The sequence below is a fragment of the Lethenteron reissneri genome, chromosome 23 (genome assembly GCF_015708825.2).
Source record: "Lethenteron reissneri isolate LAM-NWPU_2019-01 chromosome 23, ASM1570882v1, whole genome shotgun sequence".
In the NCBI taxonomy this organism is placed as follows: Eukaryota; Metazoa; Chordata; class Hyperoartia; order Petromyzontiformes; family Petromyzontidae; genus Lethenteron; species Lethenteron reissneri.
In genome coordinates this window covers 9,449,202-9,473,968 of record NC_083801.1, presented here as the reverse complement: position 1 = coordinate 9,473,968, position 24,767 = coordinate 9,449,202, and the positions used below count along the sequence as shown (strand labels likewise).

At 44.4% G+C, this 24,767-nt stretch overlaps 1 protein-coding gene across 1 annotated transcript; it reads left to right on the top strand.

Moving 5' to 3' along the window:
• The first annotated feature begins 448 nt into the window (after positions 1–448).
• Positions 449–11,321, top strand: LOC133345936 (caveolae-associated protein 1-like). Its single transcript, XM_061557074.1, has 2 exons — positions 449–1,525; positions 9,617–11,321. Exons 1-2 carry the CDS (start codon positions 788–790, stop codon positions 10,520–10,522), a joined length of 1,644 nt encoding a protein of 547 aa, XP_061413058.1. The 5' UTR covers positions 449–787; the 3' UTR covers positions 10,523–11,321.
• Positions 11,322–24,767: the final 13,446 nt, after the last annotated feature.

Below are 24,767 nucleotides of genomic sequence, written 5' to 3'. Positions count from 1 at the left end.
ACTTCTGCTTAAGGACACCGCCCCCTACCTCCCCCCCCAAATGGACTGACACCACCACTGCTAAACACACATACCTACCATACGCGCTTGTTGTATAACCTACACCATAACTATCTGTGCACAGTGGACAGGCATCAGGCATAGACGCACGCGCGTTTAAAAAAAAAACCCAAAAATGCGAGGAATGGCGAACGATACTTCAAACGACCCACGAGTGTTTGGTGCGCCTCTTAACAACGGCGCGGCGACAGGAGCTCCAAGAATATCTCCGTTATTTCCAGTGGGAGTTTTAATAAAGTAGAAGGAGAAGGCGGTGTGGATGGGGGGGGGTGAAGAAAAAAAAGTCTTGGATTTTTTTGTCGAGGTGGGTGGACAGGAGTGGTGGCGCTTGGTGGTGGTGGTGGGGGGGGGTTGTGATGGGGGGCGCCAGGCATTCCTTCCACATTCGTGGCGCACACTGGCGGGGCAGAAGTCCGGGCTCACACCCTGGTGTTTGTCCGCCCAGAGTTTGTGAAATATTTTCCAGTAATCGGAGCCAGGCGGGTCCCCGCGTTTTAAGCGCTCCCCGCTCGGGATACCCCGCAGTTGCCAAGCCGTGCAAGAGTCGTCTCCTCCACGCAGTCCTCCTTCTCCCTCAGCTCACCACAACCTCCACCACCACCACCAGCAACCACCACAACAAACAAACACGTTTCCACGGGTCCAGTTCCCTGTGCACGTGTGCGCAGTGCCCGTCAGTCGGAGCGCGTGTTCTTGCAGTGGTGCGGCGCTCTCATAGATATCAGCCATGGGTGATGATGGAGCACGGGAGGTGATGGTGGCATCCAACAGCCAGCCCAGTGCACAGTTGGACGGCGAGGTCGCGTCCAGCCCTGGCGCTCAGTTGATCCTCGAAGAGGCGGCCTCCACCCCCGAGCCAACCGGCAAAGGCAGCTCCTCCACGAGCCCCGAGAGCCTGAGCACGCCCGTGTACAGCCCCGAGGCCAGCGTCCCGGCCTCCGGCTTCGAGGCAGGTGCGTCCACCTCCGAGCCGAGCGGCAAGGCAGCCTCCAGCCCACCCAGAAATGGTGTGCTGGAGGAGCCGAGCGTCGGCAAGCGGGACGCCAGCCTGGCACGCACGGACAAGAGCCAGGACTCGAGCCCCAACCTGAGCCCAAATCAGAGTCCCGTGGGCAGCCTCATCCGCGACAGCTCGCAGGTGAACGCCATCAGCGTGCTCACGCTGCTGGACAAGCTGCTGCACATGGTGGAGGGCGTGCAGGAGGCGCAGCACTCGATGGAGGCGCGGCAGGGCGAGGTGGAGAAAGCCGTGAGCCTCATCCAGGGCGAGGTGGCCGACTTCTCGAAGGCGCAAGCCGAGACGGGTGCCACAGTGAGACAGGTGCTGGACAAGGCCCGCAAGGTGAGCGCCAACGTGAAGGACGTGCGCGCTCGCCTGGAGAAGCAGAGCCACGACGTGAAGAAGCTCGAGAACAACCACGCCGAGCTCATCAAGAGGAGCAACTTTCGCATCATGGTCTACCAGGTAAAAAAAAAAGACAACCACTCACTCCGCCTCGCTCTCCTTCACTACTCTAACACAAGACGTGTGCATCGTGCGAGCGTTCATTGATCTGCACGTGTAACGCACTCACATGCGGTTCACTGCGTTAAAACACAAACATCATCGCAATCGTCATCGCCATCAATTTTTCCCTAACCGCTTGTGCATGAAATTGAAGGCTGATTTTACGCATAACGCTTCGGTCGTGCGTAACACCACCCTTTAATTGATACGTGGCTTTTTTTTACTTTTTGGTGCACCCCCCCCCCCCCCAAAAAAAAAGCACACTTGTAAAATTCGTTTCAAGTGAGCCGAGTGATCGTTTATGAATATTCAATCCGAGTCAAGGTACATTAATGTGATAAATTTGTTCATACGTTTCCAACGCTTTGAAACGGGCTTGATGTGAATTTAAATTTCACACCAAGCGTAGCAGACACGTGTCGCGTACACATGTTCACTGCCTTTTAATTAATCAAGTAATTAACCAAAACAGATTAAAAACAAATCGCTTACTCGTAAAAAAAATTTGCTCTCTAATCTACGTTTTTTTACATTCTTTTTTAAGATTTGCCGAGTGTAGATACCACGCTTTTTTTATTGCAGCTGCTATTGCAATTTGTACCGTTTTTTTGCCGTGTCTGGTTGAGTCCGGTCTTGTACAGCGGAACTCACTGAAATTCAGTTGCGCACTTTCAACTTCAAAAAGGGATACAATATTTACAGGTTCTGCACCACACATGAGCACCAATCCCTCTTGACCGGTTTAATGTATAAAATAATATAAAACAGACAATACACGACTAAATAGCCAGAAAAAAAGACCAACGTTCCTAGCAACACACCATGTGCTGGACGTTCTGACAGGTCAACCGTCAAAACTTAGACTTTTTCTAACGGTCAATTTTGCTGCAATCTAATGAGGTTATCTATGTAATGTGTTCAGATGAGTTACTTTACATAATGTATGCTGCCTTTGTTCAGCAGCCTCTCTATAGTGATATGGTCTATATGAATACGGATATTCATTAGTTTCCGATTAATATACTTTTCCGCCCTGATACGAGTCTTTAGCAAACACCATTGAAGAGACATTTGTTATTTTAGCCTTCCCAGGTCACACAGATGGGTTTCCTGCTCGTCACTTGAACTGACTCCTATTTTTCCAGGTTTTTTATAGCTACGAATTCATCTTCCATCATAAAATCCCACTGAGGATGACCTATACACGGTGCTAATTTCTCCTGAGGCTGGTGTGTTTTCTTAGGATATTAGAGAGTCCACACAGGTCCCAGCCTGCATATAACCTCCGTTGCCTTTACATTTGTATGAGTAACTTTAGCTCATAAACCAGTGTGCATTGTGGGAATGACATCGGCAGTGAAGTGCTATCCAAAAGAAAAATGGTTTTGTCCTAAAACAAAGGCGCAAGGTATGTTCTTATTCCATATACAGCCTTGTAGGTCAAGGTCGGCCATGTGCAGCTGCTCAGTGAGCTGCACCAGGTCAAATATATATCCCAAGGGGGATGTCCGTCATAGAGGGAGCTACCCATCAGCACTCAAAAGGAATTTGGGCAAAATGTGGGTGTCATATCAGAGATCCGGCATGGAAACGCTGCACAGCTAGATAACCCGGCGTGGTTGTAACATTGCCTCTCCCCACCGCCTCTTCCTCACCTCCCACCTCCTCTGGACTCGCTTTAAATGATTGACTCTCAATAGAGATGAGTTGAGCTCCCCCAAAACACACTTGGCATTATGATTTATAAATAATGAGATCTGGCTGTCAGTGTGGCTACAATGCTTTAAATGAATTGTGTTGAATCTTCACTGACGCGCCATTAAAACCTCTCAGTCCTGCGGTATCTCACCAAACTGGGGCAGGCGTTCAAACGTTGTGTGGCTTTCACAGCTTAGCTAGCTGCTATCGCACCAAGTGCCACGCCTACATGCAGGGTGGCTGCGTAAATAATACGGGTTGTGTTTCTATTTGGCTGCTGCGCTGGCAATACTGTGTGCCCTGTTATACCCATTTGTGGGTGGGCAGCGCGCGTGACAGCCCACGGCACCCGCTTGGGCGACCTCCACACACAATGGAGACGCACGCAGACACGAAAATACAACCGTACACGTATATACATAGATATACAGATGTGCAATGCACACGAACATGCATGTATTGCATACACACACACAAACCTTTACTTGTGTGGTTGCTATCCAGAATAACACTGTTGTTAAGCAACTCTTGTCCATTATTGTCCCACCACTGGTCCAAGGTTACCCCACTGTAAAACAATACAAGATTCATGGTTTGGCAAGCGAAATGATTCACATTTCACAAAGGCGTGGACTCTTTATACTTAAACTGCAAGCATAAATGCACACCATAATAAAGTTGTTTGGGGTTAGATCACGTAAATATAAATGCGTCGTTAAACTCGCCACCACCCGACACAGCCAATTAGTAAGTATATTTACGCGATCTAACCCCAAAAAAAACCTATATTATGGATAATATTGGTGGCAAAAGCACACACTCGCACGAAGAACACAACTGATGCACGCGCGAACAAGCGTACACATTCATCCGCATTAGTGACCTGGTTTTTGCGGGCCAGAGAGACGTTGCGGCGGCAGTAGGAAAGTCCCCATGGTGGCATAGCACTGCCGCCTACAGAGGGAGAGTCAAGTACAACTACCCGCTGAGGCCCCCAGGGAAGCTCGTCCCCAAAGGCCCTGAAGGCAATGCTGCCCGGGTACCATGGCCTCTGCTGCACCTTGAGAATCGAGTGTACAAATAACTGGCACAACATGTACAAGGACAGTGCCGTACTAATAACGTACCAAAAACGTGGCCATCTACGAATATGGTGGCTTCTGTCAAAGTGCTGTGGAATTTCCACAACCAAGTGAGTTCCTCCCCCCCCCATCAGAGATAAGAAACGCCCCGCTGCCTTGATTGAGATACTGTTTTTAGACATCAGTTATTTTGTACAATAAAAATGCAGCAGTTGCGGTGATATAGTTTGTAAGGATGGCAAGCTCCCCTCCAGAAACATCAACGGTTATGTTTCATTCTCAAAACTTGCCACCAAGTGGAGTTATAAAACGCTTAGTACTTGGACCCAATCCGGTGCAGTTTTTTCATATTAGCCGCCTGTCTCGATGAAGCTCAGATAAGCCAGTATCTGGTAAGGCTGCCTTGAGAGATGAATGGCTTATCGAGTGGTACGCTGAAGCTACAGCACAGAATGATGAGTGGCAGCCGCTGCAAGGAGAGACTTAGTAGGCCACCTTTAACGGATGCATCTAAAACTACTGTAATTCAACCATGAAAAGCATAGAAATGCAATATAAAAATGCAGCAGCTGTGTATACAAATCCAAAAAGGCCACCTACTGCGCTGGAGTTACGTCCCCAACGTGCATTACTTTAGTATTTGCTTTGGGGTGGTTACCGCGATTATGTTGGCATGGGTTTAATTTGAGAGAGAGAGAGAGAGAGAAAAACCAGTGGTAAACATGCAAGTGTTTAAGACAAGTCTACACTAATGACTCTAACTCTGTGCAATGTACTTGCTCGGGCGGGTGGAAAATGCGCAGAATTCCGAGAGGGGCGATGCGCGCCTTGTGCAAGATCATCATCGGGTTCCAGCGAAGCCACGGACAGGCGCATGCATGGGCGTGGCACAACTGGCACTATCTCGCTGCAGCCACCTGCCGCGTGGCATCACTCACTGGGCTACGAGTCCACACTCGCAACTGCCATTGATATCCATTAGAAAACAAAAAGACCGTTCATACTCGCGTTGCTGGTAACGTTGGTTTTAATGAGGCCGTTGCGGCGAGATTTCAAACGCAAGAAAATGGATAGCGCGGGAGATCGTACTTGGTTGATTCACATGCGTTCCACGTCCCCCAGACGTGCCCACGCCAACACGCTACAGTCGAACTGAGGACACTTAACAGATTCGCAGCAGCCAGCTTTTGCGATACACGCCAGTGTGAAAATTTATGACACCACATGGGTTTGATGTACACGTGGTGTTAAGAGAGGGGTGCGGGGTCAGGGGATCTGGGCCAAAGGGTAGGGTGTGGAGTTGTTTGAGCAAATTCACCGATCAGTACACTCTAACCAGGGCATGACGATGTGTGAGATGGCACACTGTGGATTCTGTAAGCCAGTCGTGGGTGCAGACAATTGTGTTCGGGGTGGCAGGTGCAAGTAAGTAAATGACTAAGTTTAGGGCAGTACAGTATAACCTATCTTCAGAATTATGGGGATGAAGTCATGAGGTCAGGAATATCACTGGCCTTAATTCCTATGCGGTTCCACTAAGAAGTCGTATTTCATTCATTCGTAAAAGGATATGTCTCATTATTGGGCAGTCGCATGCTCGTCAGTGATTTACGGCAGGAATAGTTTACAATGAGCACATAACCTGGGTCGCAATGTAGAACGTACAGCATATCTATGGAACTAAAATTATTTTTTTAATTATGCCCTGACTCAATTATGTGACCCGATATATTTAACTGCCTTATGCACATGATGCCTATGACCAAATCATGCGGAATTCACCAAATCTCATCAGATCTTGGAAGCTAAGTGGGATTGAGTGTTGATAGCTACTTCTTGTATGGCTGATCGCCATGCACGCGAGGTTCTCATAGGCAGCTCGGGGCTGTGCTACGTTGTGGGCAGCAGAGGACATTCCAACAATCTATTGTTAGACTGTAATTCTATGTTCCCCACCTTAACTGGCACGCACCGACCACCGTGGTGAAGTACGGTTAAATAATGAACCGCATGGCATTGGGGAAGCCCTCATACATCTACGTATGAACATGTCCGGCCAGGTGAGTCACCTCCACTTATCATCCCTGCAATGTCAATGAAACGATCACTGCTTTAGGTAGTCGACAGTGGTCATGTTATAGAGAAACTGACTCTTCTAATGGGAGACACCTTAACTTGATGATATGAAGAGAAATTATAATAACAGTGTAAAGTATTCATTGTACTGTACATGAAATTAAGACATGATTGGTTCACAAGAAATACAACTCTCGGTATATGTGCAGCCTGTTTTGTGGCTGAGCACACTAATTTATTTAATGAAGTGGGACCCACATACAAATAAAACATCAAATATGAAATATCGGGGTCAGTTAAGCAGGGGCATCAAGAGATTTGTGTACCGCAATCGACACATTCATTCACAGGCAACGTACGCGTAAGTTGCATTCCATTGACTCGCTTAAAGTAGTAATTTGCCTTGCATTTTACACTCAAAGTAATTACTATTTATGTAGAATTCCATGAGCCATTTTTTCACCAGGAAAAAAGATGCAACTTCATTCTCACGTATAATTTTGGCATTGCGAGAGATATTCTAACAGATCCATCAACATATTTATTTATAGACGGCATATACATACACCCACACAGAAATATGCACGCAAGGACACCCTGTGTGCCGTGTGGGAATCACATTACATGGAAACTTAATTATCCCAAATGGCCACACACTATTGTGTGCTGGGTTCAGCGACCAGGTGGCCTCATGTGCAATGCTGATCACAGGAGCTTGCACGTTTTGCTATTTTCCTCTGTAGGAATTTTGCGACAATGGCAGGAAGGTTGCCTCCCAGGCGACACGCATTGTGTTCCACTGCTTGGCCCTGCCGTGCGCACCCGGCACCCTGCACCGTCGGGGGAACCTGCAAGTGTTTGTGTGCATTGTTTTTGCCACGAGGAAATTGCTCAATGTTTTAATTGGCGTGTTTTTAGGTAGCCCATTAGTGTGTTTAATGGTCTATGGGGTGTAGTGTTTGACAAAGCAGGAAAGTGGAAATTTCAGCTCCAGTCACTAAATGACAGCTTAGATGTGTAGATGTTCATTTCAGGAAAAGGAGGTGCTTGGTCTACTCTTCCATGCTGGCTAGATGCCTTGGAAGAAGCAAAGCGTGCATTACACCACGGGAGGATCAAACAAGGGAGCCTCTAAAATACATGAATTCTGCGTTTTGCATGGGGCTTTTTCTCCACCTCCAACCCCGACCTCTGCCATTAATATTAACATACCCCCACAGCCAAACTAAATCACTGAGAAAACAATTACAGCCATTGTGAGCAACTCATGTATACTGTTTCCTGAATCCAACTGGAAAATCCCATTATATTTTTTCTCTTTTCCTTTATGCGTCACAGCACTATCACGAAATGGAAAATGCTGGGATTCAAAAAGTACAGAGTAAACTGCTTTGACATATGGGAGGGCTACAACTGGCAAACAGCAAGTTGAGTGCCAAGTCCTGCAGCAGCCAGATCTACGACTCAGCAGCCCCTGCCAGGCAGACGGACCTTCGTCATCAGAGCACGTGCACAAGTTCGACACTGTCACAGGAACACACCTCACGCACTCACCACAGCTCAGTGGTCCTACTTTGTAAATATACGTGAGGTGTACTATTTCCCTTCGTAGTACTTAAGCAAAACAACAAATAATAGGCCTCGTGTTGGTGGTGTCACTTCATGTGCTCCTCCGTTCCTTGGTCCTCCCACTCGCCGCCGCCCTGCCAGACAAACAGCTCGAGTCACCACCAGCGAGCCCCGCCTGGCCACACTTCTGTCTAATTTCATTCGCATGCGCCTGCCCCAGTGTGGAACCGTCCTCGGTATAAAGTGTCCTGTTTGATTGCGCCATTTGTGGGCGGTTCGCCCAGCTACGGCAGCAACAGGGCCCGTGCCGCGTCTCATAAACACCGCGTTGATTCACGTTGCCCGCAAGCGTGTAGTGTCCACATGTGTCTGCGTTTTGCTCATTACCATATAAGCCAGAGATATGCTCTCGTATTGCGCAAAAGAAATATGGCTATTATGCTAGCATAATAGTTTATGATGAGTCTAGGGCAATGTTCTTCATTGCAAGGCCCGTGGGCCACTGGCGGCCCCTAACAATGCACAAATGTGAAAACACTCCCATGGTGCTGTCAAACCCAATGGTTTCAAATGGTGTGGTGGCCCTCAGACTGATGTTTTATCGCTGAAAGTGCCCCCCCCCCCGACACCACCTCTGAAAATGAGTGAACAACACTGGTCTAGGGTGCTCTGCACACAGCCTTTGTAGGGCACACTCTGGCATTGTTGGCTGGCACGGTCTGCACACACCATCATCATTAAGAGATAAACAAGGAATGTTTAATTATGGCCAGTTGTTACATGGTTGGTTCTCACCAGTTATTATCTGGCACCCTTGCTGTTGCAAATCACCAGTCTTTATCCAGTCATTTAGTAAAGTAAACAATTCCATCTAATCAGAAAATTATATCAACATTTCCATGTTTTCCTAAAGCAAAACATAACATTTCGTTTAGCATGGAATGAAAGCACTTTTTGTCAATGGTTCTATACACAGTCTAATATAAATAATGCAGGTAACATTTATACAGATTATAACCTGAACCACACTGGCTATAATTCAACTGGGAGGATTCTTTTCGTTGACAGAGAAGTAAATACTGCTTAATATTCGTGAACAACGGTGTCCATAAGCTGTATCCCTACCTCAATGCAGAATCCTCCTGACCCAAAACCTGCAACGCATTTGTAAATAAACATGTGGCCATTTCATAAATCAAATAAATTAAGCATGTAACTGCCGTAAAAAGTGACACTGTAGCCAGTGTTACAAATTCTAATTACAGCGAATGCTTTTTCTAATTTCATGTCCACAGCATGCATGACGACCTGGTGTTTACCTTTGTTTATGCTGCAGTTGCTACGAGAGACGTCTAAATTAGGAGCACATTTTGGCCCCAAATGTGCATTCAATTTGGGTAGATCCACAGCTGTTTTTCATGTACATTTCGTTCACGAGCTTGTGCAACTGCAGTATTCGTTCTATGTTTTTCCCATTTGAAATGTTCATTTCACCCAAATTTATAACATTGCGTTGTAAATTTTATTTAATCTGTAAAGAATACCCCCCCCCCACCCCCCAAAAAAAAGAGGACTGATTGTAATTCTGGAGTAACGCATTGGAATGTGTGGCGCCTGGCTGCAGGAGGGCTCCGACACACCCACGAGTGCCGTGCTGGCTCGACGTCGCCCACCTCCGGGGGTGGAAGCCGGGGAAGTCGAGGAGGGGGTGGACGCACAAGATGGGCAGGAGGGCGAGGCGAGCCCCACGTGGGAGGTGCTCGACCTGTCCGAGGACGAAGACCTGGAGATGATCGAGGCGCCCGGCAGCAAGACCGCACGCCTGCGCAAGAGCGGGCAGAAGGGCGTCGATACGCTGCGCAAAGCCTTCTCCCGTCACACCCTCGAGAAGCGAGTCAACAAGCTGGTGTCGCCCGAGAGGCGCGAGAAGATCCGGCAAACGCTCACGCTGAGGCCTGGCCACTCGGCACCCTCTCAGGAGGCCTCCGCAGCAGAAGGGCATGCGGATGAGGGTCAGGAAGCGCACGGGGAGGAGGAGATCTTCGTGAGCGATGGTCAGGCAACAGCAAATGCACCCGGAGCGCCCGAGAAGACCACCAACAAGCGCATCGACACCATGAAGAGAGCACTCACGCGCCAGAGCATAGAGAAGAAGGTCAACAAGTTGGGAATGAAGATCGTGCCACAAGATCGACGCGATAAGATCCGAAAATCATTTGTGCCTGAGCATAAAAAGCCAACGCGTGCCAACGTCTCGTCCTTCAAGGTGCCGCCTTTCAAGTTCACGGTGAAGAAGATCCGCGAGGGCGACGTGGTGGAGATGGAAGAATACCAGATCGACGCAGCCAACGTGGAGTTCTTGCAGAGCGACGGTTCCCTTTCTGATGTCAACATGGAGGAGGTGATGCAGTCGGCCGCGATAACCCTCGACTCGGACGGGAAGGCCGGCCAGACCGTGCCGCTGTCCTTCACCGTTCGGCTCGGGGAGAATGAGGAGCCAGCCGTCCTCACTTTGCAGCAGAAGTCTTAGGAGGTGAACGTTCATGCAAATGGAAAAGCACCGTGCAAACGAGTCCAAAGCCCCGCTACACTTGTGTTAAAGTGCCAAAATGTGATGTGCTGTAATGGTGAACACGTTGCCGATCAAACCGATTGAATGTTTACCACAGTGCTGCACCCTGCAAGACGGAATGTGTTTTATTTTTCAGAGATGGAGGGAGGAGGTATCGTGTAGGTTGTATTGCAACCACTGGGTCGTCGTAAAGGAAGTGATTTGAAGGCCAAAGAATAATTAGAAAGATGGCTACAAGATGAATGTTGCTAGTACGCTGCATTCAGTTTGTTTTAATAACGGATTGATTACATGCTGCAATGATACATTATCACCGTTAATGGAAAGTCCAAAATATATATGGGCACTGGTAAACATAATGTATCATTTAGCACAACAAAACCAAACAAATAGTGTTTTTTTTCCAGTATTAAAATGTCCAGTTGCATACAAATTAGAATTTAAGCTAACATAGCTTTGGTTGCTTACAGTACTCAGATGCCTCGTTTAATACATGCTTAAGTGCTCTTATACTGTAGTTCTGCATGATAGAAAATAAGCATATATAACATTAGCTTCATAAATGCAGTAAAATAAATAGTGATTTTACTTTGACAAGTATTTTTATGCTACAATCTATAACATCTCTCGCGTAAATATAACTTTAGTTGCCTTTATATTACCAAAGCATAGCATCAAATCAACATGTATTCATGGTTATCTACAAAAATGCAACTGAATATTGGATGAACCTAATAAAGCTTAATCTTTAAAATTACATTAACACAAGCAGTGGGGGTTTTTGTGTATGCGTCCATGTTAATTTGTCTTTAAATTAACCTAGACATGGATTGTTTTTTCCCCAAATGCATGCAGGGGGAGCACAACCAAACAGATTCTTGGCACATTACCAGTTTTCTCCTGCCTTCTTTGTGGCCCTATTAAAATAGTCAAATGCAGTGGCCTAATGGCGTCCCCGCAAATGTTCGAGGGCTCTGTTTCATCAAGAAATCCGTCATCAACATGACATTGTGCTCCTGAAAAAAATGTTATCATTGCCAGCACGGACAGGAAATCGATTTTGCCATTTAACCTCCACAGACATGGAGGCAAATCGCTGCATGTGGCATGCCACAGGCAAGGCAACAAATTAATGTACAGGTGGAATGGCTTCATTGGCGGGGCACCATCATTTATACAGCAGCCTACCCCAGCCCTAAAACGTCAGCACCCACGGGATTAGGCACAGCCAGCTACTGAGCATGTGATTTGCTGCCGTGAATGTCTTTGACCTTACTGCGATGGCATAGTGGTTAGCGCAGTGTGCTTCGAACATTGCGGCCCAACTTTTATTCTTGGCCATGGCTAACATCAGTGATAATTATCCGAGTAAGTCCTAGGCTCTCCGTTATATTTTTGACTTAACCTCAAATGAGTACCTGGGGCGGTGTGTAAACATCAACATTGGGGAGACAATTCGGCGTGGTGCTGGGCACAAGGCTCCCTCATCCCCCGTTCTGGCCTTCATAGGTGCTCATTAACAGCACTTGCCCGAACAGCTTGTGTAGGCATTATGGAAGAATGTTGTCTTTGTACATATATATAGCTTCAGACATGTTGCGCTTTCGATATGGACACGCCTAGCACAAAGAAAGCTGGCCAGGTGCCATATTCACAGATACCTATGTCACGTTTGAAAGGAAATGAGTTAAAATCCTGGTCGAGGTCCAATTCAGCCCGTTATCATTACTCCTGGACCAATAAAATTAGTATAATTTCTTGGCAAGTCAGCAGTTAATTGTCCTATTGAGAAAACTGTTTCCTGTCGATAGAAATGCGTTTTGTGTTTAGTTTGTTGTCCTTCCTCTGCACCTCCAATTAGCACAGTTGGCTAGATACGATGCAAAATAAGTTCAACATATACATAATGTCTACCACTGGCTCAGGACTATCATAACAATACATGCATTTCCCAATGCTCATTTGAGCATGGGAGATTATTTTTAGCAGTTGAAATGGTCTTAAGATTATCGAGTGAATGCCCTGTAGGTGTTTAGCGCTGCTGCATATTGCAATGCTAGATTTATGTGGCACAAGAATAGATGGAACTTTGCTTCCTCATGCACTCGTTAACCCGCACTCATGCAGAGCTCTGGTGCACCCCATGACTACATCCTAGGCATATAAACAGTTAAAAACGCACGGACAGATTGCTTTATTCAAACAATTTGCCCTTCATGCCAATCCTTTCCCATACGAAAACATCTCAAGATTTTTTTTCTTTTTTTTACCACAGGTTAAGTTGTTCGGGTCACTTTGCCATCACATACTTGCAATTCTATTATCCTGATGCTCAATTACATTCCAGTCAGAATAATCACCCATGATCAATCCATTGCTGGATGAAGGCATGCCCATGCCATCTCCATCCCACATGGTCATGTGATGCAACAATCCATCCATTCAGCCAGGATAATCATGAAATAAATCCGAGCAGCAGTGCCCACATCATCCCTGTGACCCATTAAAGCCAGTCATTAATGTCCTTAAATAATGAGCTGTTGCCTTAAAGACTCAAGTTGCAAAAAGTAATGACTTCCTGACACTATTGCTTTTTTATAAAATCGTTTATTGACTCGGTGATCCTGAAACAACCCTCTGTAATAATAACTATGAATGATGTGTCCCATAACAGAAACTAAATTCCATCACGTACATGTCCAGTCCTTTATCAATCAACTGTTGGATGAGGACCTCCCCACTCCGTGTTGGTAATGGGGTCTATTTAATACTTCACCAAGCTGGTCAGTATGGGTTGGTGAAGGTGAGAAGCATAGACGTGGGAGCACAAAAGTAGTGGATGAATGGAATTGCTACATTGCCCTCAACTGTCCACAACATAACTCCACAGCCTACAACACCTGTTATGTCCAGTAGTCGTCTATCTAAGCATTATCCACACTGCACCAATGGGGATTTCAGAACGCCACTCCAACATCTGAGAATGTGCAGCAAAAATACAACTGGCGGTACAGTATGTAACATGTGGGCCAGAACACTGGGATTTTGACTGACAGGTAAGGAGTGAAACCAAATCAATACACCCCAACACAATATGCACATTAATTTTGTAAATATATGCATGGTATAGTGGTTGCATGCCTTGTGGTCCACCAACACACGTGCCTCAAAGGAGATATTAAACACACAAGTTGGAATTGAGTCTCCTTGAAGATTACCAAAATTGTGTTTTTATGGCAGTACACACGGTTATTGTCGCCACTCATACCATTCATTGGAGAATCAATTGCAATTCATTCTCAACATTTCAAATTGGTTGAACGCCTTAATATGATGGCACATGGATTTCAAAAGACCCAGTAGAAATAAAAAACGAAGCATTCAGAAATACACGTGGGTTAAATATTTGCGGGGCAAATAGAATTCAAAATTACATCAAGCAAAAAAATTGTTTAGGGAGATGGGGTTTTTTTCATGCAGATTGATAGCATTTGAGTCATAACAACATCTACCAGAAACTCAACACATTTTCAAAATATTCTACTCCCTTTCTAAAAATGTGTTAAATATCACAGTACCATATTTACAAATCTTGATAAACTCTATGCGAGATGGCTCCCTTAAGTTGCATAAGAATTTTACATGTGGCTACTGATTACTGCTGGTGGTTTTAGTAGGTTTTTACCCTTTTAACTGGTACAAAACTGACACCTTTATTCAAGGCATCATGTTTGCAATGACCACAACACAAGTAGTCAAAAAAGCAAACAAAAAGAAGCAACTCTGATAAGGATGATAATATGCACTGAGATCTCATAGTGTAAATGCTTACCCCGAGCTCTCAATACTCTGATATTGCACTGTGTTTGAGTTGTACGCCTTCTGGTGTCATCTGGCCCTACACCAATGGGGACTAGGCTCTAAAGAAAGCCGTCTCGGGTGTGGGCCAATCAACTTCAAGGACAGTGCATATTATCATCCTTATCAGAGTTGCTTCTTTTTGTTTGCTTTTTTGACTACTTGTGTTGTGGTCATTGCAAACATGATGCCTTGAATAAAGGTGTCAGTTTTGTACCAGTTAAAAGGGTAAAAACCTACTATTATATTTTGCCACTGGTAAAAGAGATCTCATAGTGCTGGTGGTTTATTAGCTGACATCGAATGCAGAATTCAAAGCGCAACAGTTTGAAGGCCTCATTGTGAATTCAACACATGCCCAACGGACGCTGCAGCAATTGCAGGCTTGAGGTCTAAGGTCTGAATGTGTTATTTTAAATGGATAAAATGATGACACGTGTGTTAACTGTGCCACATGTTATCACTTGTGATAAGGTTCTAATTTAAAGCCTTTGTCTGAATTCTAAAAAAGACCTTGAGCTGCATTCAAGGATAAAACTGTAGTGCTTTTACAAGAAGAATGGCAGTCACAAATAAAAGCCTTTTTTTGCTTAATACTGCACATTGTTCACTACCTGACAATCTGGGAAAATATAGCTTGAAGAGTGACAATCAATTGGGGCCACAACATAACTTATTATTATTCCAAAAAATCTTGACAACTTGAAATATCCGCTCAGTAGTCTTTTTTGCATAAATCTCAGCATAAGAGCCACTCTTGACACATTTATCTGTATTTCCAATCGGTACCTGAGGCCGCTGAGCATGAAGATCTATGAAAACCAATTTCAGCAGCAGCAGCAGCACTGCCCCACTATCTCCCTCCCACTGCATCACCCCACCCGGTTCCTGCACTTAGCCCCCTAGACCCTGCCTTGCACGCTTCTATACATATATAATGTAACATTCTGAAGAGTCTAAAGCACAGAGTTTCCATTCTGTGCAAGTCAGCACACTAATAATGGGAGTCTCGATGTTCACAAGGTCAACAAAACAATGGTGCCCCTAAAGGACTGGAGGGGGAAAGTCAAAGGAACACTTCACAGTACTGCGATGAGGGATGTGACTGTTTCCATAGGGCCTGTGTATCCATTGATCCACACAACACTCACAGTTTAAACATGCTACAGAGCGGAATGTAATTTTCTTACACTCTCCATCAGGAAATAAAACTTGCAGTAATCCAAGGCGCTAGCCAAAGAGAAACTGTACTTCATTCCATGAACATGAATCACCACAAAAATAAAATCAACTCCATTTATAGTTTTAAATCTGTCCTGGCGTCGAGTGGGTCCGCAAACGGCTCCAGCCAGGCTCCCTCCGGCCCCACCCAGCTCCCTAGGCCCTCTCTCCACCACGTCTCCTGCTCCTCTTAATGCCCTGAATGGGACGGGCGAGCACAGTGTGTTTTGGCTACAGTAAATGGCAACGCTCACTTGCATTGCATTCCGGACTTTAAAAATAGGATGCACAGCCGTGGGAGGACAAGCCATGTTCACTGGTGGTCACAAGCGTGGCACGCAAGTGAGCACCTGTCAGCGCCACATTGTGCTTCTGAGTGCTGCGACGACTAAAACCACGCTCTCGACGAGGCCCCCCACCCACAGGACACCAGCCCTTGACACTGTACGCATGAAGACGATGATTAGATTTTGACTTGGTGAACACATTTAATTTCAACATGAATACACCAGACTTGTATAAAAAAAAACATTACAATTCTTCACAGCTTCTTTAAACGAGCGGGCACACAGATTTGATATTGATGTAAAACAAAAAGACAAATAAGTGTGTCAAATTATCACGTTTACTGCAGTGTGCATACGGCAGGTCAACACTGCCATGGCTATAGACCAGTGCCGGATTATTCTAATAGCAAAAAGTAGCTACATATGCTACAGGCCCACACTTTCAAAGGCCCCGCTCTAAATGCTTTCAAGCTATCAATTCGGGCTCAGTGATTCTGCACTTGCTCTATTACTATAGCACTATACTGCCTTCAACTTTTATGAACGACTGGGTGTCTAAGATTAGCAATTTGTCGTATTATTTGTCTGTATAACAAATGAAAAAATACAATAACTTTACGATGCAATGCAAAAATACATATTTGTGGGTTTTTTTTAATGGCCCCTTTATAACATATGCTACAGGCCCCGCATTAGCTTAATCTGGCACTGCTATAGACACGTGTGTGTGCGCACAGAACACGTGGCGGCACAGCGTTTGCCTCCCAGAGGCAGAGCCCACAACGATACCACTTTTGACCGCCGTCACTACACCCGTTTTTTGAGCCGATTCATGATGCTCGTTGGTAAAAGTGCAGCCCTGCAATTGCTTGTTTATGCCACTGACAGAAAGGCCTAGAGGAAGATCTAGAGAGCAACTCTCGACAGTATATGGTCTAACTCTTACACGTTGGCCAGATATCTTGGAAGAGGTGGGAGTGCATACACTTTACCCCACCACACGCAAGTTTTTTCCGATGGACTATACTGTTGGGCAGACAGACGCGAAGACATTGAATAAATGTACCAAACCTAAAGCCGACAAATAATTAACCGTGTTAAAGAAATCGTCCATCACATTCCTGCACTGTCTTTAACACAAATACCACATAAGGCTGCTACGTGTATCTTCCATACATCAAACACAAGTGGCTCAGTAAACACATCAACGTGGCATTGTCTGGAATTTGTTTTTCAAGCGTTTTCTCCAGACATAAAATGTTGTAGGCATGTGAAAAATGCATGATGAGCCATTGTGAATAAGGTATTAAAATAAGCCCAAGACAGCTGAACGAACCAATGACACTCTCGTAACGATAACTTGAACCTTGCAGCCTATGGGTTTATATGTATATGACAAGTCATTTTGTTGAAAATGGAGCTATGTGAGCCAAACAATCTGCCTTCTTCCAAATACATGGCCTTGAAAACAACACCATAGTGACCGCTTAAGTGCGGCTCATAAAAAGGACAGTACGGAAACAAGGCCCTCTAAACAGAAGGGAAAGGTTTCCTAAACGGACAAGGTGACGTATGTAAACTTGCGTGCCGAATGGAAATGGTTATAAAAAGAAAAAAGAAACACTTAAAGGCGTTTTAAGCCCATTCGTTTTGCATTCATATCTCGTTGTGGCCATCTAAGAATTAACATGAATACTCTACTTTGTTTTAAAGCAAATAATTGACCTCTCAACAATATAATGTCAAGCACAAGCCAACTTGCCTGTAAATGAGATCACTGGCTCGTGTGACCCGAAAAACTGCAAATTCGAGATAAAATCTGATTGAATAAACAGCACATGTGTAAAGTGCTGACCTTTGCAGAATTCTCAGCCCGGGCGATGGCACCATAGGCAGGCGGTGCCAATTCCACAGCAGCAACATGTGAAGGGACTGGAATTCACCACATGAAGGTGACAAACGGGAGTCCCTTCTCAAATGTGACGTGCAGATGCAAGTTAACCCTCTCACTTTACCAGCTTGCAACCCAAATAAAAGTGAAACATGTACCGTGCTGTATATGAAAGGCACGTAGCCTTTATTTTCAGAGTTTATAAAGTTCGTAGAGGATTAATCAGGCTGGTGAATATTGCCCTGTCTTTCATGCCAATAACGTGGCTCAATGTCAAGCGGTGAACAGGGAACTGTATTTATCATTCTGTGCAATGCAGCATATTTCAATCGACAGATTATTTAAATAACAATCTGTTTCCAGTTGGACTTTAAACGTGTTATAGATAGTCTTACATAGTTTATGTTACTATTATCTAAAATTGCAATGTTACTTTGGCCATGTTTATCGTTCTGCACAAACATCGAAGGAATTCCCACTTATATATTCTCCCTAGCACAGCTACACAACTTATTTCTACCTCAAGGGATAAAATCAGCATGAGAGCAATGTACAAAACAAATCCCCTGCGGGAAGAGTATGCATTTGTATTTGTCTTTCCTGATAAGTTTTCATGTTACATTCAATATGCATGTTGGCAAAGTGCAGAGATCCTAAGAGGATGTGCATACTCAGACCCAATTCCCACCGAAGAACAGAAAATAAAACATGAGTAAAACCAGAAGCTTTACAATATAGTTTGTTTTAAAAAGCAGTGCAAGTATTGTAAACAGTTTGTTGTTCAATATCACACAATATGTTGTTTTTTAGAGGCCTATGGCCTAATTCATATTGCGTGTTTGGTCACCATTGTGCCACGTTTTGGCATAAAATTCCACATTTTGCAATTGAAGTGGGGCAAATTCCACGCAAAAAAATTAATTCACTCCATGACTAGAATGGCCTGAAGTGAGGGGGGGGGGGGGGTTAGGGTGGAGCCAACGATGGTGAAAGTTTTAACTGTTTGGGAAAACTTCGCCGTTATGGAATAGAATGGCGTTGGGGCTGTGGGTTGCATAGAAACACCGAGACAACATTCCACCATAATTCATGTCCTTGTTTGTTGCCTCCATTCCACATTTTGTGAAATTTACCACAAATTTTTTTTATAGAATATTGATGATTTTGATATTAATGATTTTGATTGAAACGTTGTTGATCATTGTGATGATGATGACAATGTTGATTTTTTTTACCACTGTTGCTGTCACAGATGTTACTTCTGATGATGATGGAGAAGAGGAAATACTCCTGGGCTAGCCTCACTGAGTCCTAAGACTAATTTTAAAAGCGTTTGCCATGTGGGAGGAAATGCAGCACCCAGAGAAACCCAATTATTTGAAGGGATAGCACTCAAAGTTCCACATAGATTCTTGAATTGACTTTATTTACTGTCTTCTCCAGGCCATCTTGCATCACAGTGTGTTTGGGACTTTCATATACAGTTTATATATCTACGTTATCCACAAACCCATGATTCCAAAGTGATGGAATCCAGGTGGGGGAAAATCACATCAATAAAAATGTAAGGCTGAGTTGACGTGAGAGAGGCTCAGAACAGGCTACAACTCGCAATCAATGTAGCCATGGTCAGGAATTTAAACTCAAGTTGCCGGGTTCGTATCGCATTACATTAACCACTCCGCTCCCAACATGACACGCAAACACATATACAATTTCACATGAACATACAGACACAATTATACACATAGACACAGACTCAGACACATAACAAGGCAAATATCTCCCGCTAAGCCTATGCCGGGGTGGTGGAGGTGGGATGCAGCACTATGCTATGAGCATGCCAGTTGGGGTGGGTGGGGGGCAAGACAGCACGACAAACCCAGTGACCTGGCCACAAGTCACATGAGTTTGATTTCCAAGCACCGTAAACATCCTATCTTATTTTATATTTATAGAGTGCCTTAGCTCAAGGCACTTTGTATAGTTTAAAAGCGGTAACAAAAATCGAGTAATTTAGTGTGTATGTACTGTATGTTGAACTTCTTTCACACCGTACGTAGCCATCCCGTGATAAACGGAAGTGCGGGGGAATGACAAGGACATACAAGGGCCGAGGAATGAGTGACTACAACAGCGGGCACATGCTTTCACGAAAGGGCAGGCGAGGGATGGGACGGAGTGGGGGAGCGAGGGCAAGGACGAGGGATATTTTCACCAGCATGCTTTGACCAGCAATATAGGCAATTGCTGTAATCCAGCAAGGCTATCTGCATAGCCTTGGTCGCTGCCTTCAATATTTACCATTGCTATTTGCTGTGAGTTTGCACACATGTGGGGAATGGTAATACATTGGTTTGTGCACACAGCCACCTTCATTTAATTCCCAGCCATGGCTACAATCCGTACTGTGAGGTATAATAACATGTTCTGAGCCTCCGATAGGGCGACTTAGCCTTAAATGTGTGTGCACACATTGTTGGTGCACATCTGTAATCCAGCCCTTTGGAGGCAAGGGTTGGTGGATCAGCATGAGATTAATTGGTTGGTATATCATTATCAGCTGCAGCAGCATATCATCATTATAATCACCATAATTGTTGTCATCATTTAGCATTATCATTGTAATCACCATTATTTGTTACCATCAACAGAATCACCATAATTATGGTCATAATCCTCATCATAATCATCGCTATCATCTTCAACATCATCTGAATGATCATCACTGCTTTTAAGTACTGTAGCTGAATCAGACTATTAGCACAAATGTAACACCTCGTGGATGTTAGAGCATCTCTCCGATACAAAAGAGGGTGTTCAAATCTGGAAATAACACGAAAAACCATCACAACAGAAAGGTCAATTTAGGTTCAAAACAAATAGATTCAACACCAGAATAGTGTACACAAGCTCTTGGCCTTATCCAAACCACCAACTCAAAATAACTGAATTTGTGGCCATTTTGTTGTTTAGACCACCAACTCAAACAATTTGAGAAAATGTTCCCATCCCAACAGACAGCAGTGAAACAGACACAACTCTAGACTGGTTTTGTCTGTATTAGGACTCATCAGTATAGTAAAACCATCAATGTTCTCTCCTGCCATATGCATCTTAGGAGGCACATATTTGGACAGGACTTCCCTTTACACTAGGGGCACCCCATTAGCACTTGCCTGAAGGCAATAATACAGATTTTAATGAGTGTTGCCTTTAGGCAAGTGTAATGTACACCTTTGTGTGATATTAAATCCAAATTAGCACATGTTGGCCAATCGAGCGCACTGATGTCTGCATGCAAGTTATTCATTCTCTTGGCACTCCTGGAGTGACTGCCGGTTGGCTGGGGGATTCCGTGGAATTGCGCGCCTCTCATTCTGCATGGCGAATGGATATTGTGCAATTACGTGAGCTGTGAAACCAATTCTGCAAGAATTAGGCCACGATTCTAAAAACCTGCCTATTTTAATCCACATATCCTGAGTTTATAAAATACATACATCACATGTATAGCATTTTCCTTTATGAAAGCCATAAAAAATAAGGCTATTTTAGACTAACAAAAAACTGCTTGGTAACAATTTTCCCACCATTTATCATCTCTGTTAAATGCATTCATCAGCAGAGAGGAGAATGAGTCATGTTCACACTCGCTAGTTTAGATTGAGTGGACGCTATGATTACTCACAGTGAGTGAGAACTTGTACGTGATTAACGGAAGCACACTTTTCCATTAGCACAGGCATATAGAGGTATGTGCGCATGTGTGCGTTTTCTCATTCGTGCATGCGTGTGCATGTGTGCGTGTGTGAACAGCCTCGAGTAACATTAAGTTGTGTTTATATTTCCATACACAGCTCACTCAAAACACTGTGTGCCGGAAAATGAAATGCGTCCTGGAAATTTTTATTGAAGGGTGCATTTACAGCTGCCCACATCTAAAGTTGAAATCTCAGAAACTGCAAAAAAGCAGCTTTACAATGAAGTTCCTGCGATTTAAAAGCTAGGGCTGAATGCTACGTACAAAGTGAAAACACACTACATCAATCTATATTTCATAGAGTGATGGCTAAAAACCAATGGAATACTGTATGTCGCATACATCCACCGCTGCTTATTTGGTATACAGCAACATACTTGTTTAGCCTTTGGCTACAAACAACTTCAATAGAACAAGAAGAGTTGTTACTTTTTCAAAGCAAATGTTCAAACGTGTACTTTAACATCAGGTTGCTGCTAAAATGCAAGTGGAGGATGCAGGCGATCTTAACCATCGAAGCGGGTGCCTCATTTCATGACTTCACGTGTCAGAGTGGAGTAAGAACTGGTTTCAATTGATTCCACCAAAGAGAGAACGAAATGCAACTACAGCATATGACCTTCAATTGATAGTGTGGCAGCGTATTTTAAATTGCAGTTATCTACAGTAAAAAAGTTGAAAAGTTAAAAAAGTGCAAATATTTAATATTTGCCAAATTCTATAAGCTTTTGGGTGCTACCATTATCGCATAAGATGCATCATGAGCCATACTTTTATTTCAATCCATAAATTCAGCATCATAACGTATATTTAAATGTATTTTTTTATACATGTCACTCTTAAATTTAGATATATAAATAATGATGTGTGTGCCACGGCGAACGGACGTTTAGGCAACTCTCAATAGACCTCAAATTTCCATCCCTTAATTTACGAGCACCATTATTGGACATTCATGCTCAATGTTCCTGGCCCAGATCAGGTCTGATGAGGTGGCCAAATGGAAAGTCTGTTTTCACTGGAGTCTTTCCTGTACAAAAAATGCACTCTTGTTTGCCTAGCAATACCACACTCTCCCATAAACTAAGCAACCACGCGGCTCAAGCGCGGTCAGTATGCACCGCCAGCCCCTCCTTTGCTGCCCTGCCGCCCTTTACCGGCAGCCTTCTCACCACAGCCGCTACCCAGTGCCTCTCTTAAAGCCGGGGCACAATTGTCCTTCACAGTAAATGCATCGTTATAAGTGTAATCCCCAAACCACTGTGGCACCACTCACGACCCTGCGACATATAACGATGCACCGAGCACCTCCGTGTGAACTGATTTCATTGCTCCATCTCTTTGGTGAATGTGAACTCTTGGAACGTGTTCTACTCCTTGGCTCACGCCGTTATTTTTTCACAATTGTCCATCTTCTCTTCTTGCCATGATGGTGTCCTGCCCAAGTCCCCTTTTTCATAAGTTTCAATATCATTCACCTGCATATATTCTCTAATTCATGTGCACCTCTGTCGCTCACTGTAATTCTAAGAATGCACCTCTCCATGCCTATTTGCACGCCTTTCAATGTATGTTCTACATTGTGTTTCTGAACCATGCCATACATAGCATGTCGTACACACTGATCAATAACGTTCTCCTTGAGGCACATTGGTATGCTACATTTCATAGTTAAGTTCATCTCCTCCAAAAGCACTTCAAGCCACTCTCGTCCACCTCTTTATTTAATTGTTTTATATTTTGGTCCGCCTTCAAAAGTTGCCCCAGATACACACTGTTGTATCCTAGTTGTACACCTCCAACAGACATTGCCATGTGTCTAGCAAACTTGTTGTAGGTGCCTTATAAAGTACGTGACATTATTTTATAGAAAATTTACAGCCTTTTATCAATCCACTGCTGCATGAAGGCCTCCAAATTCCATTTCAATCATGGAGGTTGTTTAACCATAATTACCACGTAGGTCAGTATGCGTTGAAAGGATGAGATCAGAACCAGTTTATATATCACTGACTGGAACCGTAATCTGGGATCGAACTCGGCTCAGACACACAAGGCGTTATTCACCCCTCCTGTTCAACCACCCCTCCACTCTGGCCCTTCAGCTCCATTCACAAATCCCTCGCATCTTACTTGAGAGCAGCACCATTGGGTGTGCAGTGCCTCTTGCACAGATTACTCAGCTCAGTAGCCTAACCAGGAGAACTGACGAGTGCAGCTCCATCGATGGCACCTGAAATCACGCTTGCACACACGTTACCATTCATAGCCGTCACAGTGGACGGGGCTGTGTCGGTGGCACCTTGGGAAACCGAACGCATTGCCCAACATTGGCAACGCAAACAGCACGGCCAAATAAAACTATGCTCCATATATGGAGCAGGGTGGAAAGAAACTTGGAATAAAAGCTACACTTTACAGTATCATACGAGATTTTCAATCAACAACACTTTCTTGCATGAATATGTATTACGAAGAAAACACAAAGACCAGCGTGAGTTATTTCTAAAATTGCCAGTAACTTCATGATGAGATCCATAAGCACCGTTTAATAGGATTGTGCTGTGAAGTTCAAATGCAGCAGTTGCGTGGAGTTTTATAACTACTGTGTATATATCTGTAATGTTTTTATTTCACGCGGACAACCTCTTCTTTCTTTTTCTCCTGTGTCACTTTTATTCAACACCACGTGTTCAACGCCACGTGACTCCGTCGCTCTCTCTCTCACTCTCCTAGCCTCTCCACTGCTAGCCTATTACTATACACTCTGCTGGCTTCTCCACTGCTAGCCTTTTGCTATATATTCTGCTAGCTTCTCTACTGCTAGCTTTCCGCTATATATTCTGCTAGCTTCTCTACTGCTAGCCTTTTGCTATATATTCTGCTAGCTTCTCTACTGCTAGCTTCTCTACTGCTAGCCTTCCGCTATATATTCTGCTAGCTTCTCTACTGCTAGCCTTCTGCTATATATTCTGCTAGCTTCTCTACTGCTAGCTTTCCGCTATATATTCTGCTAGCTTCTCTACTGCTAGCCTTTTGCTATATATTCTGCTAGCTTCTCTACTGCTAGCCTTTTGCTATATATTCTGCTAGCTTCTCTACTGCTAGCCTTTTGCTATATATTCTGCTAGCTTCTCTACTGCTAGCTTTCCGCTATATATTCTGCTAGCTTCTCTACTGCTA